Consider the following 16422-nt stretch of genomic DNA (forward strand, 5'->3'; position numbering starts at 1 on the left):
TATATCTGAGTAGGGCTGTAGATCATTGCCCAGACACTCACTCACTCAGAGCTGCTTACCGATAGCCTGTCACCTCTGCTCCCCACCCCCTGCCCCCCCAGATCCCAAATTTGTGGGTATATCTCCATCCCCTCCCTCCCTCCTGGGGGCCCTGTGTTCCCCCAGAGGCCTGGAGCCAGGTGGATCCCTACCAGGCAGGATGGGGGCTTGCTGGCCCATGGGAGTCAGGCCCTGCTGCATGGACAACTGGTGAAGCTTGGCCAACTATAAACCAGAAGGAGGGAGTTTGGGCGTTGGAACAGAAAACAACACAATAAGGAAAAAAGTACACTAAATTCAAACATGCTATTAAAAGGGGAATTTCAACCTAAAATAAAACTTTAATAGTAATAATCTATCCACAGATACGGTAAAAATGTGCTAATTTCAACATTGCAATCAACTTAACCTCCCTTACCTCTGAGTGTGGAATGCCATATTGGTTCTGTACAGTGTATGCCTGGAAGAAAAACAGACATGAATAAGCAATCACAGATACTATATCCACATCAAGTGAGGGACCTTATTTGTTCTCTGTATTTCTGTTTCCCCCCTTTTTTCTCAATTTGAAATTCCCAATTCACCAGCTGTGTTCATTGCTGCAATCTCCATTTCAAATATGAGAGGACAAGTTGCTGATTCTTTTCACAGTCCACAAGTTGAACTTGTACAGACATGAGTTGGAGGAAGACATCTAGGGTTCTATTTTTTGGCCAGCGCTTGGCATGTGGTGAGCCGTCGCACTGGCGAAGTGGCATTTTCATTATGAATTTTGATGTGCCTGAGCCCGTTTGGCAATTTGGTGACTCGCTGGGTGCTCTTGGGGATCTGTCAGCGCACGGCAATTTTGGTGTCAGAGTAGTCTGTGATTTGCAGCTTGTGCTGCCCGCCTGCTCAGACCAGGGGTGCATTACAACTGCTTATTTCCTGACCTCCTTGCTTCCTTTCCTTGTCTCCTTTCCCAGTACGGAAGGCCAAACGGGTCGAAAATATGTGGAAATTTACATCTGGACTCACACGTTGTCAACGTGGATGCCTATTCATCCTTTGCTCCCAAGGTCCTTGAATGACCTGGAAATCGACCGGGCATTCCAACCCTCCTTCACGGAACTTGGAGCTAGAAGGCTCCCAAAAAATTATTGAGCATCCTTTGTAGAAGTATTTTTTCGTAACACGTGATCGACCTGTAGATCCACCTCACCCCATCTGCCACATCTCTAATTGATATAGCTTCAAACTGACGCTTAAAAGAGAAAGGACTTTCCAATTGCCTTATATACGTTTCCTCATTTCCTCCTTCTGCGAGGCCTTTACGTGCTACCTTTAGCACCGATAGGTGGAGCTAGGAACATGGAAAGGAAGCAAGGAGATAAAATAAGTGAATGGAATGAGCCCACGTTGACAACACATGATTCCAGATGTCAATTTCACGTATTTTTGACCTGTTTGGCTTTCCGTACTGGGAAAGGAGGCAAGGAAAGGAAGCAAGGTCTACAGCGCAAGTTGCAGCCCAGCATATGGTGAGCTGCTAATTTCAGGGCTTTCCTAAACAATGTGTGAATGGTAATAATGTATTCAAAAGCCAATCATCCATTTTTGTGGATCATATACTGTCCAATTTGACTTTGAAAGCAGGAACAATGCACACTTCGCATTTATTGTTCATTGTCTTTTTTATAATGTTAGTTCCTCTATTTATTACTGTTAATTGTTTATGGCTGTTCATATACTGCACTGTGGTCCCTGGAGTACTGTGTTCCATTCTTTTTCTTACACCTGTCTATAATGAAAAGAATGCAACTTCAAGTTGAAGAATTCAACTTAAATTTTAATTTTAATTATGTGACTGTGGTTAAAATGATAGCTACATCTAAGCTACCTGCACAAACAGCATTGGTTATTTTCTTCCAAGCTAACCGAACATAATCTGCTCTTGCCGGTTGTCTTGAGGTGCCATAGATTTTTGCTCCTCCCACACAAGAACGTTAATTTCCTCTTGGGAGAAACTTCTTCTGATAAGTATATTCTCGTCTTCCATTGCAGTGGTAGTTAATGGAAATTGGCGGTATGGCGGTGCGCAAAGCATATGGCTCTTAATGGGAATGAAAAAGAGGTCATTTGGTTGGCTATGACTGAACCCAGCTGCAACACGCCCACTGATAATATATTCATCCTAATCCAGCCCACCGTCCACCTGTGCCGCTGCGCTCCTTTTCTCTGGTTACGCAAATACCAAAATTCTGTCGCCTCGACCATGCGCCGTGCGCCATTGATTCCAGTAACAGAGCCCTCAATGTGCTGCTTCAGGAGGCAGGCTGTGGGTGCCTGACTAGCCTGTGGGGGTCACTGGTAAGTGATGAGACATGGTCATTCTGGTGGACTTAATCACTCCCACCCTGGGTTTGGCTGCTGGCTACAGTTGGTACGATGTCAGACTGTGGAACCTATCTACACTCTGGAACAGATTGTGGGTCCCATCCATAGACTGGAACAGAGCCTTAACAGGTAACAGACTGTGAGACCCATCCTCACACTTAAAACTGTGCCTTAACATATAGCCTACCAGGTTGTGGCACTCATCCACACAGTGGAACAGAGCCTTAACAGGTAACAGACTGGGCAACCCATCCACAAGCTGGAACAATGGCCTTAACAGGATGAGACAAGCATCAACCCCTTTTTATTGTTTATTTTGACAACTTCGTCAAACATAATCTGTATATTAAACAAGCAGTTTCAGAGCCCATAGTCAAACCAGTCTGCTTAGACAGTAGAACAGCCTACAAGAAGTCTCCATGTAGTCAACACTCATTGTCACACATATTCGCAACAAATACATCCAAATCCTGTTGGATCACCGAAGGCAACTGGTCACATGATTCAGGAGGGACGTCTTACTGGTGTAAACCACTGCGGCAGCTCGTCCGTAGAGGTGGGCGGTGTTCTAGGACTGGTTGCTTGCCTGGTTGTGATCTGGTTTAGAGTTGCCCATTGTGGGTGCCTTTCACACCATCATCTACCGCGAAACGGGTGGCGGCTCCGTCACAATGGTTGGACTTTACTATTTTAATTTCCTTCCTCCCTCCTCCTATCCCGTCCGCCTGCAGCCTGGCACGCTCATAAATAATGTATAAAAGCATTAATCGCCTTGCACAACCACTTAACGCTGCGTAATCTGCCCCCCCCCCCCCACCCCCCACTCTCTCTCCCTCTCTCACACGGGGCCTTCATTAGCGAGCCATAGCGATGCTGACAGGCCCCAGGCCCCTGCCAGACAGCACTTATCTAAACTCAATTCTGAGGAAATGCTAGCCCGTGTGGCTGCCCCCACTGGCCCCGCCCAACATCACCACGAGCGGGCGGCCTCGGTCACATGCCTGCCCCATTTAGCTACCGCGGCGATAAGGCTGCCACGAAACCACTGAAGAGGTATGCACCCCAACATCAATCATTACCTTGTTGTCAGATTACTACACTACCAAGAGCAGGTCCTGTTTTTTTTAAGCTTTTTTTAACCCACTCCCCCACCCCAACCCCTGAACCCTTTTGCTTTTTTCGTCTGCCTCCCTACCCACCCTCTCAGGCCCAGCACACTGTTGATAAAAGTGCTCTACAGCACAAAAATTGCAGACAAGGAAAGAGGCTGATTTTCTTTATTTTTGGTATCCATTTATCAGTAAGCATTAAGCTCTGTGCAGGCTGAATGGTGATGTGATAGCACAGTGGTGCTTGTGGTGTGTGTGTGTGTGTGTGTGTGTGTGTGTGTGTGTGTGTGTGTGTGTGTGTGTGTGTGTGTGTGCATGCGTGCGTGCATGTGTGTGTAAAACATACCCATGCACCAAGCAGCATTTCTACCTTTCTCCTGCCTGCATTACACCATATCTTTCCCTGTTGCACAAAAAAGACAAATACTCTCCTGTTTCTCACTGGCCCAGGGTGTCAGGATGCAACATGCGTATTTAAACAGAACTGCACAAAAATAAAATGAAACCTTTGTCTCCACATGCCCTTTGCTATAGGTAAAAGCTGAGGGATGCAGAGTTAAATTTGGAAGCCCCCGGAGGAACTCCTCTTCTAAAATGATACTCACTTGTTGCAGCTCCACACCTCCCTGAGCCAATGAGAAAAGAGGGTGTGACCCAAACTCAGAGGCTTCCAAAACCTTGAAATACACACAGGGAACAGAGACAAAACAGAACATGGCTTCATTTAATTATATATATATATATATATATATATATATCATTATCCTAAATCATTGTCATCACACTCTTTCGTGACAATTGCACATTTCTTTTCAATGAGTCTCAATGGAGCTTTCTGCCTATACCTGTAAATCAGAGGGCGATGTTCTCACTGTTTAAAATGGGATAATTTAGCTAATGAATGAGAACTGCGTCTCCCCCAGATGAACTCCAAGAGACAGAGTTCAATGTAAAACATTACCTCAGACATCCACCTGACTGTCTCTCTGTACCCCCCCCCCCCTTTTCAATTAATCTCCTCCCTTGGAAATTACCGAAACCAATTTGAGGCGGATGAATATTCATGAGGGCGCCTGATCTGAGGGGCCTCGCCTTGTCAGCGTGCTTAACCCTGTTACTAATGAGCAGCTACGCCACCGTTAAAAGGACAGGGGGAACAGCCTCTCTGTGCTTCCCCTCCTCACGCAGACGAGTGTGCCGACCTGTAGCCGCACTGCATGCAGAACGCGCGACCTTGTGCCCCCGCCATTTTCCCACTCCCGCTGCCTCACCTGGTTCCCGGAGATCAGGACGGCCCCGGGGGACGGGCTGGGGCGATATGGAATAGTGGCCCCCTTCGGCGGGGACTGTGGAAGTCCAAGAAATAAAAAAAAATAAAAAAACACAATACAGAAAGAGAAACAGGGTGGGTCAGTGGCAGGCACACAGTGGAGAAGAAAAAATAGAGACTGCAGTTTCATGCAACAGAATTGCTGGGTACAAAAGGTGTAATACAAACACATTGGATACAAAAAGGTTTGATACAAAAGGTGTATCAAAAATGATAATAAAAGAGTACTGGGCATTTTTATGGGCATTAGAGTTATTTCAAGTTACCCTGACACCAAACACCACTGACAATGCCAAGTAATCAATTTGACTTCTTCCTTGCTATGACTCTAACAGATAGATATGCAAGCACATACATTGACACACATATACATACGACACACACAAACATGCACACATGTGCACACATTGTAATGAAAAATAACCTTGCAGCAGGTGATGGAGACTAAATGCACTGATAAAATAATAACAAAATGGAAAAGGAGAGCACCCATATTGGTCTGCTTATTTATCAAGGTGTGTAGCTCCAATTGAGTTTCCCCAAATGAGGAGCATCTTTTAAAGCAGCTCCATTGTATTACTTTGCATAATCTGCATTCTCAAGTAGGTAGCCCCAGTGGTGAGGAATCCTAATGAAATCTTACAGCCTTTGTGGAAAGCCCTGGAACAGGGATCAGACTAGCAATTCAGACTAGCAATTCTGGAAACACAAATAGGACCTGAAATCATTTAGATCTTGAAACATCCTCCAGAAAATAATTTAAATGAAATGTAATTTTTTTCTTGATTTGGCTCTGTACTCCACAATTTTTGATTTGTAATCAATGTGGTATACGTTCTCAACCATTTTTATTCAATTGTATTTTATACACTTTCGTTTCACCATATAGAATTTACAGCACTTTTTATATACCCCCCCTTTTTAGGTCACCAGGTGCTGAGTGTCTTCTGTGGTGATGCTCTGCCAGGCCTGCACTGCAGCCATCTTCAGCTCCTGCTTGTTTTGGGAACTAATTGCCTCAGGTTTTCTCTTCAGCATATGAAACGCATGTGCAATTGGATTCAGATCGGACTTGGCCAGTCAAGATTCTTCCAATTTTTGGCTTTGAAAAACTTGCTTGGTGCTTTAGCTGTATGTTTGAGATGTCTGTATGCCTTGCTGTAGGACAAAGCAACATCCAGTGGGTTTGGAGGCATTTTGTTGATCTTGAGCAGATAAGATGCTTCTATACACTTCAGTATTCAACTAGCTGTTGCTATTAGCAGTTACATCATCAATGAAGACAAGCGAGCCAGCACCTGTGGCAGCCATGCCCAAACCATAACACCCCCAGCACCGTGTTTCACAGATGCTTTGGAGGGTGCTTTGGATCCTGAGCAGTTTCTTTTGGCCTCCACAATTTACTCTTGCCATCAGTCCGTGTCACTCACGTGTTTGGGGGTTTTTTTTCATTATGGTGTGAATTATTTTATCATCAACCGCCGGGGTCTTCCTTGGCCTACCAGGCCCCTTGTAATTATTGAGCTCACCAGTGCTCTCTTTCTTATGAATGATGTTCCAAACAGTTGATTTTGGCAGACCTAAGGTTTGGGCTATGCCCCTGAATGTTTTTTGTCTTATTTCTCAGCCTCATAATGGCTTCCTTGACTTTTATCGGCACAACTCTGTTGACAAATGGCAATAACAGACTCCAACGGTAATCAAATGCGTAGAACCAAGACTAGATACTGAAAGCACTCTTATACCTGAATTAACAAAGCAATTGAACACTCCTGACTAATCAGAAATGCTCATGAAGCCATTTGTCCCAAACATTATGGTTCTCTGAAATCAAGGGAGTTATTTATGCTGCAATTTGTGCTGTAATTTTTACACGGTGAAACCAAAATATATAAAAATACCCTTTACGAAGTTAATTTATTTAAGTTAAATAAATATGTGTGTGTATGTGTGTGTGTGTGTGTGTGTGTGTATGTGTGCGGGGGATGTCAATTGGATATGTCAAGTTTAGGTTTAGATACAAAGCAACAATTTTCTTCCAGTGAAGATTTTGACTAAATTGTGTAGTGACAGTACAAATGTGTTGGCACAGCTTTGGCTGATGGGGATGTCTGTACCTCAAGGATCACTGTGCAGATAAGCTTGACACACTGGATTATGGCGTCTTGGGTCCCAGATATCGTCACTCCTCGCTCAGTAGAGTTGGGCAACAAGTCACCAGCCACCTGAACCTGTGCCCCTGTAGTCTGTTCAAGAGGTAAAGAGGCACACATTAGGGCGGGCAGCAGTGTAGTATTACAGTTAAGGAACTGGCCTTATAACTCGGAGGGTGCAGGTTTGATTCCCTGGTGAAGCACTGCTATTGTACCCTTGAGCATGGGTACTTTAATTGCTTTAATAAATATCCACTTGTAGAACCGCATTGCATGTATGTATCGAAAAAGTGAGGTGGGTAAGTTGCACACCTGGGTAAGATAAGATCAGGTGGATAAGGTGTCCGCAAAAGGCCTAAATGTACAGTAATGTTAATTACCATTTCTTCACTTCACAAAACAAAAATGTATTCCAGGTGGTTAGAGCATTAGCTAATTTAATACACATTCCTTTCTTAAATCCTACCTTTCACCCTCCTCCATTTTTAATATGGGAAACCTTATTCAATTGATATAGCATTAAACATTACTGGATAATTAACAAATGACCAAGCATGTGAAATAAACGACTATGAATGCAAACATAACATAGCCTGTAAACACTCGGCCTGTGTTAAAGAATATTTCAAAAATATTTTTAAAACACGATAAGCAGTTGTTTTAAAAAGGTCCCCAGGGTTAAAGATATGGTTAGGGTTAGTATTTCAAAGATGCATTTGATCCAAGTCTGCGAAACACTGGAATTGCTTTTCGGGCCGGTTGGTAAACCTCACCTCACGGATCTCCTTGATTTTGGAGCCCCCTTTGCCAATGAGGGATCCGCACTGGCTGGCAGGAATGACCAGCCGCAGGGTGACTGGTGGCTTACTGGTGACTGTCCCATTGGCTACCAGGGTTGTGAGATCCTGAGGGGGGTCAAGGGGCCCAAGAAGGGAGCAGTAGAAACATGTTAGGGAGGACTTTAAGAAGAACACAACACTTGATTACTTTTGGGATACAGCATCATGTCACCCGTAGACGGACGCTTATCCATAGATGGACACGCCCCCTCAGACGTTTGTTCAGGCCTTTTCACAGGGAACTTCGATGAGAAACCAGCAAAAATATAGGTGCCCCGTATTTATGCTAATGAAACTATCTTAGTGTGAAATTTCATGTCGATCCAATCATATATGGGCATGTGAGGATGAGATTAATACTCTGTGTGTTAAAGTAAGCCAATTCAGCACTGGAATTACAGAAAATTGTTACGTTTGTATACTATGAGATATTTACTTTGATCTAATATTGGTGAGGAGACGAGCGGTAGTAGAGGTGAGGAGGGAAAAGTAATGGTATGCACCAAACATACCCCTTCTTTGGCCCCGTCCCAGCATGCTCTGCTTTGACAAAAAAAAAAAGAAACCAAAAAAAAACAACTTCCCCGAAATGAGATTGAGCCTGAAGGAAATGGAGGGGTCGTGCCCATTAGTCAGGTGAAGGCTGCAATTTCAGACAGGCTTTTTCTTTAATTAAGCCAAGTAATAAATATTGCTTTTAATCGTGCTTGGTGAGAGGTGCAATCAATTAGTGAAAGCCAGAATCAGGCAGTGTTTGAAATGTAAATAGCGTGCTCTGCCTGGCTGCCCATCAGCACAAATCACCATACGTGGGCTGAATCAGATTGTGTGATCCTGAGTAGGAATGCAGTATGTGCACGGTGCGCCCCAAACAAAATGGTTTTCCCCTCACTAAAGTTTTCAGTGTTATTTTCTTTCCTCCCAAACCCTTCCGAAAAGACATCCTGATCATCAGCTCTGCCGAAATGGTCCCATTCTTTAGAACATTATTTTTTGCTTGAAACAAAGTCGAGATGGATATCCACATCTCTGCATGAATAATAAAATGGCTTCTTTTTTCTTTTGGGCTTTCTTTATCCTTGGTTGGATTTGCACTTTATGACTTTTCCGGGGAAGACCATCTTCCTTCATCAGGATCAGAGAGCTCTGAACGTCAGCTTCTAAATTTAATTTAAAAATATGCATTACGTCTTAATAGCTGTGAGGGCAGTAATCCTTTCTAGCCAATCCTCTGTAATTCTCATAGCAAATCTGTGGAAATACTTCCCAGGGTCCGTGAGCTTCGTTGCTACCAAGAGACATCTTCCTATTCTTTATCTATATTTGTCTTCTGCATAGGATCATAGAATGTCAATAGCAATCGACTTGCAACTAAAAATGAATTATGTCCTGGCTGGTGACCTGTAAACATAAACGCCTAAACGTTTATGTTTCGAATATTTCCAGAGATGAATAGGGTGACAGCACAGACATAATTGTGGATATAAATGTGGAATTGACACTGGTAGGAGTTAACTGTTATTGGCTTAGGATCCCCCCTTCTCCTAATTAGAGTGTGCATACAATAATAACCAAACCAGGCCCTGGTTGAGCTGAGCCCATGATTTATTTGTACAGTAGGGTTTTGTTTATGTTTTCTCTCTACTACCCACCAATCCTGAAAGGATGGAGAAGTACACCTGGCCTAGACCTCCTTATTAATTTGAGCAGTAAGACACGAGCCAGTGCTGGGTTCAAGCTGCAGGGTACCCCAGGGGTTACTATGACAACACACTTCATGGTTAAAAAAGAAAAGAGTAGCGGTTTGGAGGGTCAAGGGGGAGTGAGTTTGGGGTTTGGGTGGCTGTGGAGGCCAGAGAATTCAACAGATGTTTAATGAATACCATTCTGGGTGCTCGGGCTGCCAGAAACAAACAACAACAGCAATGCAAGAGCTTTCTCTGCCGTGAGCAAAAGGCCTTTAATGAAATGGCAAAGCTGATTGCTGGCACAAGCCTCGCTTACAGCAGACGAGGCTACATTATTAATCCCATGTGGACTGACACCTATGTCTTTGATATATGCAATAAAAAAGCTCTCACTTGAAGGACACAGATGAAGTATGTCAGTTTGACAGAGTGACTTGGTGTTCCTGAATGTGTATGTGTGAGTATGTGTGCGTGTGTGTGTGTGTGCATGTGTAATGTTATTCAGTAGGAATCTGTGATGTCATTATACTTCACAACTTAACACCTTAACAGTATAACATCAAAATATATTAATAACTGAAAAGCCTTTAAATGTCAATAATTTATGGAATATAATCTCTTCTTTAAACAAGCCTTTGTTAAGTCTTTGTTAAGAGCAATAGAGCAGTTACATTATCCTATGGCAGATTGTGGAGGGTCCCTATTCTGAGAGAGAGATGGGAAAAAACATTTTGTCAAAACAATTATGTTAAATCATTGGGATACATGTCTATGTAAGTCCTGTTTTAACATTTTGGGAAACATGGTTCCCATTTGACCACTAGTCATAGTCCCCACAAGTAACATATGTGTGTCCGTGTGTGTGTGTGTAGTGTGTGTATATTCTCCTCTCCTACCTCTTCCAGTTTTAACGTGATCATGGTGAAAGCTCGGAAGACGCAGTCTGTGGGCCCAGTGATGGTAATTATTCTCTCAGGGCAGGACCCTTCTGAGATGTTGATGCGTGCGCTGCTCTGTAGGTGTGAAAGGAGAGAGAGAGAGAGAGAGAGAGAGAGAGAGAGAGAGAGATTACTTCTGGAGTCACTTCCGTTTGCCTCAGCACCCAACGCACCTCTGTGGCTGGGCAGAGTGAAACGAGAGTGGCAGCGCTAACCTTTCCACAGGCCGGCCATGCCAATCAACATCCCATCTTCTCATTTCTTTTTCTGAACAGGGCGAGATGCACCCTTTAAAAACTGCAAATACGTGTGTGTGTGTGTGTGTGTGTGTGTGTGTGTGCAGGTGTATGTGTGTGTGTGTGTGTGTGTGTGTGCGTGTTTCCGTGTGTGTGTGTGTGTGTGTGTGTGTGTGTGTGAAGGAGCCGCTGTGGACTGAGCCATTCAGCACGGCACTGATGAGTAAAGCGGACCGAGCGCGTGTGTGCACAGAGAGGAACTGAGGCTGGACAGCCTGTCTGATTCATTGTCCTGCAGGGCTCTTCCTGTCTGCATTGCTTACATGTGATCTCTCTATCACTCAGTACCCAGCCTCTTTCCATCAGGGATATTTCTGGGATGTATTTGCGCTAGTCACAGCTGCAACAAATTATTGCTAATTATTTTGTTACCCTTATTTTTTTTCATTTATGTGTATTGTTTTATAATGGGGGATGATGGAGCACCGTATTTTGTATTGCTCCTTTGATTCACCCCTGACAGACAAACACTAAAGGAAGAGAGATTTCATTACACGTTCCATTTTGGCTGCGTGCGAGAGCCGATGAGCAGGAGTGCGCTCTCGGTATCTGGATGATGAGGAGGAGGAGGAGGATGAGGACACACACAGCGCACGGCCGCGGCTCCGCTCGCCACTTTGTTGTCGCGGGTGGCCCCTGTGTGACCCCGCATCAGCTCATGCTGACAAATTAACAGGTCGTGCTCAAGGCCCTGACGTGAATTCCAAACCCAGCCCTCTCCCATCTTAATGAGAAAAATAGAGGCTATTTTTGGACATCGTGGAGGAAGAAGATGACAAAATTGTTCATTACCAGTCATACGAAGGGAGAAATACAGCATGTCTATCAAATTTCCGGAGTCATTGAGATGAAGGCCATCAGAGGAGCAGTGGCATCTGATTTTATGTACAGCTAAAGGCCTCAAATCAACACCTTTACACACCAAATAAAAAACATTTTTCATCTCTCCTTCGCCACCATTGTCCACGTCCTTCTGAAATCCTTCAAGCCACCAATGCTTCTTAACACTGTTCTTCAATGGCCTTGAAGACCAAGGGTCTTGGTCTGTGCCTGTGTGTGTGTGTGCGCAAGTGTGTGTGTGTGTGTGTGTTTTTGTGTGTGCATGTGTGTGTGCGTGCGTGTGTGCGTGTGTACATGTGCGTGTGTGTGTGTGTATGTAAAGTGTTTTGCCCTTGAGGTGGAAAAATATTCATTTAAATATTCATGTATCCTTCTTTTGAAGCCCTCTCACCAATGTGAGGAGCTGTCTTTTTTATATATAGCGAGCGGAAGAATAGTCATTTGTTTCCAATATGACTTATTTGGGATGACAGTGTGAGCATCTACAGGCATGACAATAGCTTCACTGTCATCCATCCATGCTCTAAAATTCAGGGGAGTGGGTTGGGTGGGTAAAACCCTGAATTGATATTAATTTGTCTCTCGCTGTAAAAAACCAGCCTTACGAAGCTTAACAATTTGGAGGTAGTTAGATCCATACATCTTAACTCCGCATGGCAGATGCTCTGCTCTGTATGCAAAGCACGCTGTGCATAGAGTGTACACAAAGCGAGGGAGGTGATAGGTAACAGTAGGAGGTGTGCTTACCTCTTCTCGTATTCTCTTCACTGTTTCTCCTTTCTGGGGGTGGAGGGGGAACAAAAGAAGAAGAAGATGTCAAAGGCTGTGTTTTGCAGCTCTTGTTTACAAAGAAGAAGGCTTTTAACATGTCCCTTCACCTTGTAATTAAACTGGCTTGACTTGGCTCTAACATGCCAAAAATGAGCATCAGTTCAGCCCCACTAAACAGCAATGAGGCTTCTGCATGGATGCGCTCCCCAGAAACCAGATTTGGGATGGCAAGGGACTCAACTGCCCTTCAATCACTAGAACATCTAGGCCAAGTTCTGATGCCAGGCACTTGCATATCTGCACTTTTGCATGAAAAAAGCAGTGTGTCATGCCTGGCTGTATTTCGAGGGGCTGGTCTATCTGTATGGGACTGTTTCATCACATTGTGTCAGTGAATAAAACAACAAAAAATAAATAAAAGAAAAAAATCTATATATTTTTTGTAAAAAATAAAATAAAAGCCAAACTTGTTTAAGTAGCTTTGTCAGGCCAACTTTTCAGTCATGTTCCCGTTCCTTTCATGCCCCCCACTCTATTCTCTCTCTCTCTCTCTCTCTTTCTCTTTCTCTCTCCCTCTCTCCTAGTTTGTCTCTTTGCTGTTTCTCTCTCTGTCTCACTCAGTGACAGGTATTAAAAGTGGAGGCTGAGGTGGGTGTTAGGGGACAGTATACTGCAGAGCTGTATCTGTAACATTACCCTTCTGCTTTCTTCAGCTGAGGTCGAACCAAGGGGAGGGAGTGGGAAGAACACAAGGATAAACTGGCACGCGGAGGGAGAGCAGTCCCTGGTGCTTCATCATTCGGATGTCAAAATGTTCCGATTCTCAATCATCTGATCTCATGTCTCTAGAGAACAGCTGATGTAATCAATAGGCAGAGGGGGCAGGGGTGGCAAGGGGAACAGGGGGGGGGGGGGGGGGGGGGGGGGGGGGGGGGGGGGGGGGGGGGGGGTTTCGGAAGGGGGCGCTACAATTTTTTGTAGCTTAAGAATTCTTTTTTCATAAATAACTGTATCCCAAAAGGTTGCCAGTTTGACTCCCAGGCGATGAGGCTTCTGCCTTGCCCTCGAGCAAGGTACATAATCTGATCCGCTTCAGTAAATATCCAACAGTATACATGGCTAATGAGCTATTTAAGTCCTTCTGAATAGGAGAATCTGCTTAGAAATGTCTGCTGTTCTGCAATATCAATCTAGTCCAACTGTGAGAAAGTGATTAGCTAAACCTAGCTTATGTAAGATTCTGAGTAAAATACTGCCTTCTGTTTCACCATTCTTTACAGATTGTTGAATATGCTGCAGATGTTGTGCAACATGTATTGTGTGTTGTCATTTATAATAAAATAAGAGCACAACATGCAATTATTTGTAAGATTTATTGAAAAACCTTCAAAGTATTCTATAATATTCCACCATGGCTCTAATTATAAATTTGAAAACCTTTCTTCTCATTAATATTTATATTGCTTAGCAGAAAGCACTCATCCATAGCAAATAACATTTGAAATGTCATTCATATACACACGTCCGGTTGTTTGTTTACAGAAACAATTCAGGTTAAAAACCTTGGCCTAGATTCAATCAACAACTGTCATTAATTGAGTTAAAATGAAATTAAAGTGCTTCCTTTTTTCTTTAGACTGTTTATCGAGGTCATTTTTGTGGTTGAAGAACTTGCTAAACTGATTTATGTGAAGACACTCATGAATGCATGCATTTAATTGTAGTCAAGGTGTTTAGGACAAATATTGACTGAATACAGGCTTAATGTGTGGCAACTGTAACAGTGCAACATGTCGGAATAGGGGAGCTTGTAGGGTCTATTATGATATAGTAGAGTCATACAGTGAACTGCCATTTTACCCTTGAATGAAGTACTTACCCTGAATTTCTGTAGTAATTATGCAGATATAAAAATTATGTATGCTCTGTACGTCACGCTAGATAAGGGCCTCTTCCAGTGTTATCAATAATAAATAATAACTGGGAGAGTAACAGCTCAATTAAAGAACTCCCGGTCATATTTCCAGACTGGCTGAAGAGAGTATCAGAGAATGTCCTTATAAGAGGACGACCTTGCATGTAACAGCGGTGTTCTCTCATAAGAGAACATCCCTACAACATGCTTATATGAGAAAGACCTTGTGTATAGCAGCCCTGCCACGCCCACATGCACCCCCCTTAAGCCCGGTCCCCTGATCCTCAGCGGTGGGCCTGCACTGCGCAGCGTGGACGGCGGTGGGCTGGGCGTCTGAGTGCTCTTGTGGCCAGATGAAATGGAGAGGCTGGCAGTGACCCAGGGCCTTATTAGCTGGATTTCCCCAGGGGGAGAGGAGCCTGGGCATGGGCAATGCCTCAGGTCCTGCAAGGCAACGTTTACTGCTCTGCTGTAAGGCCGAGGTGGACCAGAGAGAGCTGCAAGCAGAACCCACGCCTTGTCTACCGTTAGCTGACGGCTGCAGTTAGCCCCACCCTGCTCGGCTAAATCTGTTACTCTCTTTCTCTGACTGCCCATGTCGGGTTTTTTGATGTTCCTCTTTGCCCATTCCCCTGTCAGTGCTGAAACAGTGACAAACTCGAGATTAAGGGCTGATGTGGTGCTTTTGAATAGTTTCTTAAATCGCATTTGTCATTGCATTACATCTCATGTATTGTTTGTTGGAATACATGCAAAAGGCTGTGCAGAAAGAGTCCATTTTGTAATTATATCAGTTAAACCAATCTGAATGCAGTTAGTTTCACTCTTCTCCATTTGAACCTGAACAAAGTTATGCCACATTACCTGCGCATGCTAAATACCAGTAAAAACCAGTAATGCATAAATGCATAAAAAAAGAATGGAGTATAAATCAAAGGATGTTATATTGATGTTCTACAATGCCAGATTACACATAAAGAGCATTGTGTAGTTTGTGGTACTACATTACAAGAAAGATATAGAAGCTCTAGAAAATTTTCAAAGAAGGGCAACCAAATTGGTCCCTCGGATGAAATATAATAGTTATGGAAAAGAAGTAAGACTTGAAAATAAAGAAAAATACTCAATCTGTTCCAGTACATTTAAAGAAGACTAAGGGAGTATTTTATATAAGTTTTTAAATTCATAAAGGGGGTCACAATAGATTTTTTAGTTTGATTTCTGTCAGTAGAGCAAGGGGAACATAAGTGTTTAACGACAGGTAAATTCTGCGCAAATATCAGGCAGTATTTCTTTACACAGAGAGTTGTCAATGCATGGAACAGCTTGCCAAATCCTGTAGCGGAGGCAGAGACTCTAGGGGTTTTTTCAGTCTTTGTGCAGTGCTAGACACTCTCTAATTTGTGGAAAAATGGGGAGTGCTAGAAACTCTCTAGCTGTAGACAGGTTGTGAGCTCGAGATATTCTTAAGTTTGTAGGTAAATGGCAAGTGCAAGATACTCTAGTTTGTCCATAAATGTCGGACAGAGATGGTCTGATTGGCCTGTTCTAGTCGCTATGCGTTCTTAGAAAAAACAAGGATCATAATAGAATCCTTCTCCAAAAAAAAAAAAGATGAAGTGCTCACCTTCCCGATGATGCTGCCGACCTCCTGTAACAGAACAGAGGAAATGGTATTGATCCCAGCTCTTCCCACACATTCCCTGTGCATTTGAATACAGCTGGGATGCTTTGTGAAACCAGCTCCTACCAGCTGCGAGAGTGTCCACTAATTGCACATAACCAACTGCAAACTGGAGCTTTAGGGTTAGTATTGACTCAGAAACAGATGTTTCTAATGTAAGAGAACAAACTCAAAAAGATAACTCTTTATGACAGAAAGAGGTATATTAAATGTAACAGGCAGCACGACAGACCCACCTTTCCGTGCATGAGCAGCCTGAGGGTGAGCGTCACGTTCATGCCCCCTTCTCCAAAGTCCTGCTCACAGTTCATTCTGATGTGGGAGTCTGGCGCAGGGAGACGCATGAAAGAGGCTCGTCAGCAGGTGCAACTGCGCAATGAGGCTCTTTACCGGAATTTCACAGCTCTGTGGGGAGAGAGAGAGCGCACGGTCACACAGGGTAAA

General features: G+C 43.7%; 1 protein-coding gene across 4 annotated transcripts in view; it reads right to left on the reverse strand.

Moving 5' to 3' along the window:
• Positions 1–16422, reverse strand: part of pcbp4 (poly(rC) binding protein 4) — a 58932-nt gene that overhangs the window by 12689 nt on the left and 29821 nt on the right. For all 4 annotated transcript variants that reach the window (XM_035389395.1, XM_035389394.1, XM_035389397.1 and 1 more), the window contains exons 2-11: positions 16215–16383; positions 15922–15945; positions 12356–12388; positions 10431–10547; positions 7781–7912; positions 6972–7100; positions 4796–4870; positions 4130–4201; positions 458–499; positions 192–264 (exon numbers count right to left, since the gene is read on the reverse strand). In XM_035389395.1, coding sequence (XP_035245286.1) covers positions 192–264; positions 458–499; positions 4130–4201; positions 4796–4870; positions 6972–7100; positions 7781–7912; positions 10431–10547; positions 12356–12388; positions 15922–15945; positions 16215–16322 — 805 coding nt within the window. In that variant the 5' untranslated portion in view covers positions 16323–16383. The remainder of the gene's footprint in view (positions 1–191; positions 265–457; positions 500–4129; positions 4202–4795; positions 4871–6971; positions 7101–7780; positions 7913–10430; positions 10548–12355; positions 12389–15921; positions 15946–16214; positions 16384–16422) is intronic.

This window comes from Anguilla anguilla, chromosome 13 (assembly GCF_013347855.1).
Source record: "Anguilla anguilla isolate fAngAng1 chromosome 13, fAngAng1.pri, whole genome shotgun sequence".
NCBI classification, from domain to species: Eukaryota; Metazoa; Chordata; class Actinopteri; order Anguilliformes; family Anguillidae; genus Anguilla; species Anguilla anguilla.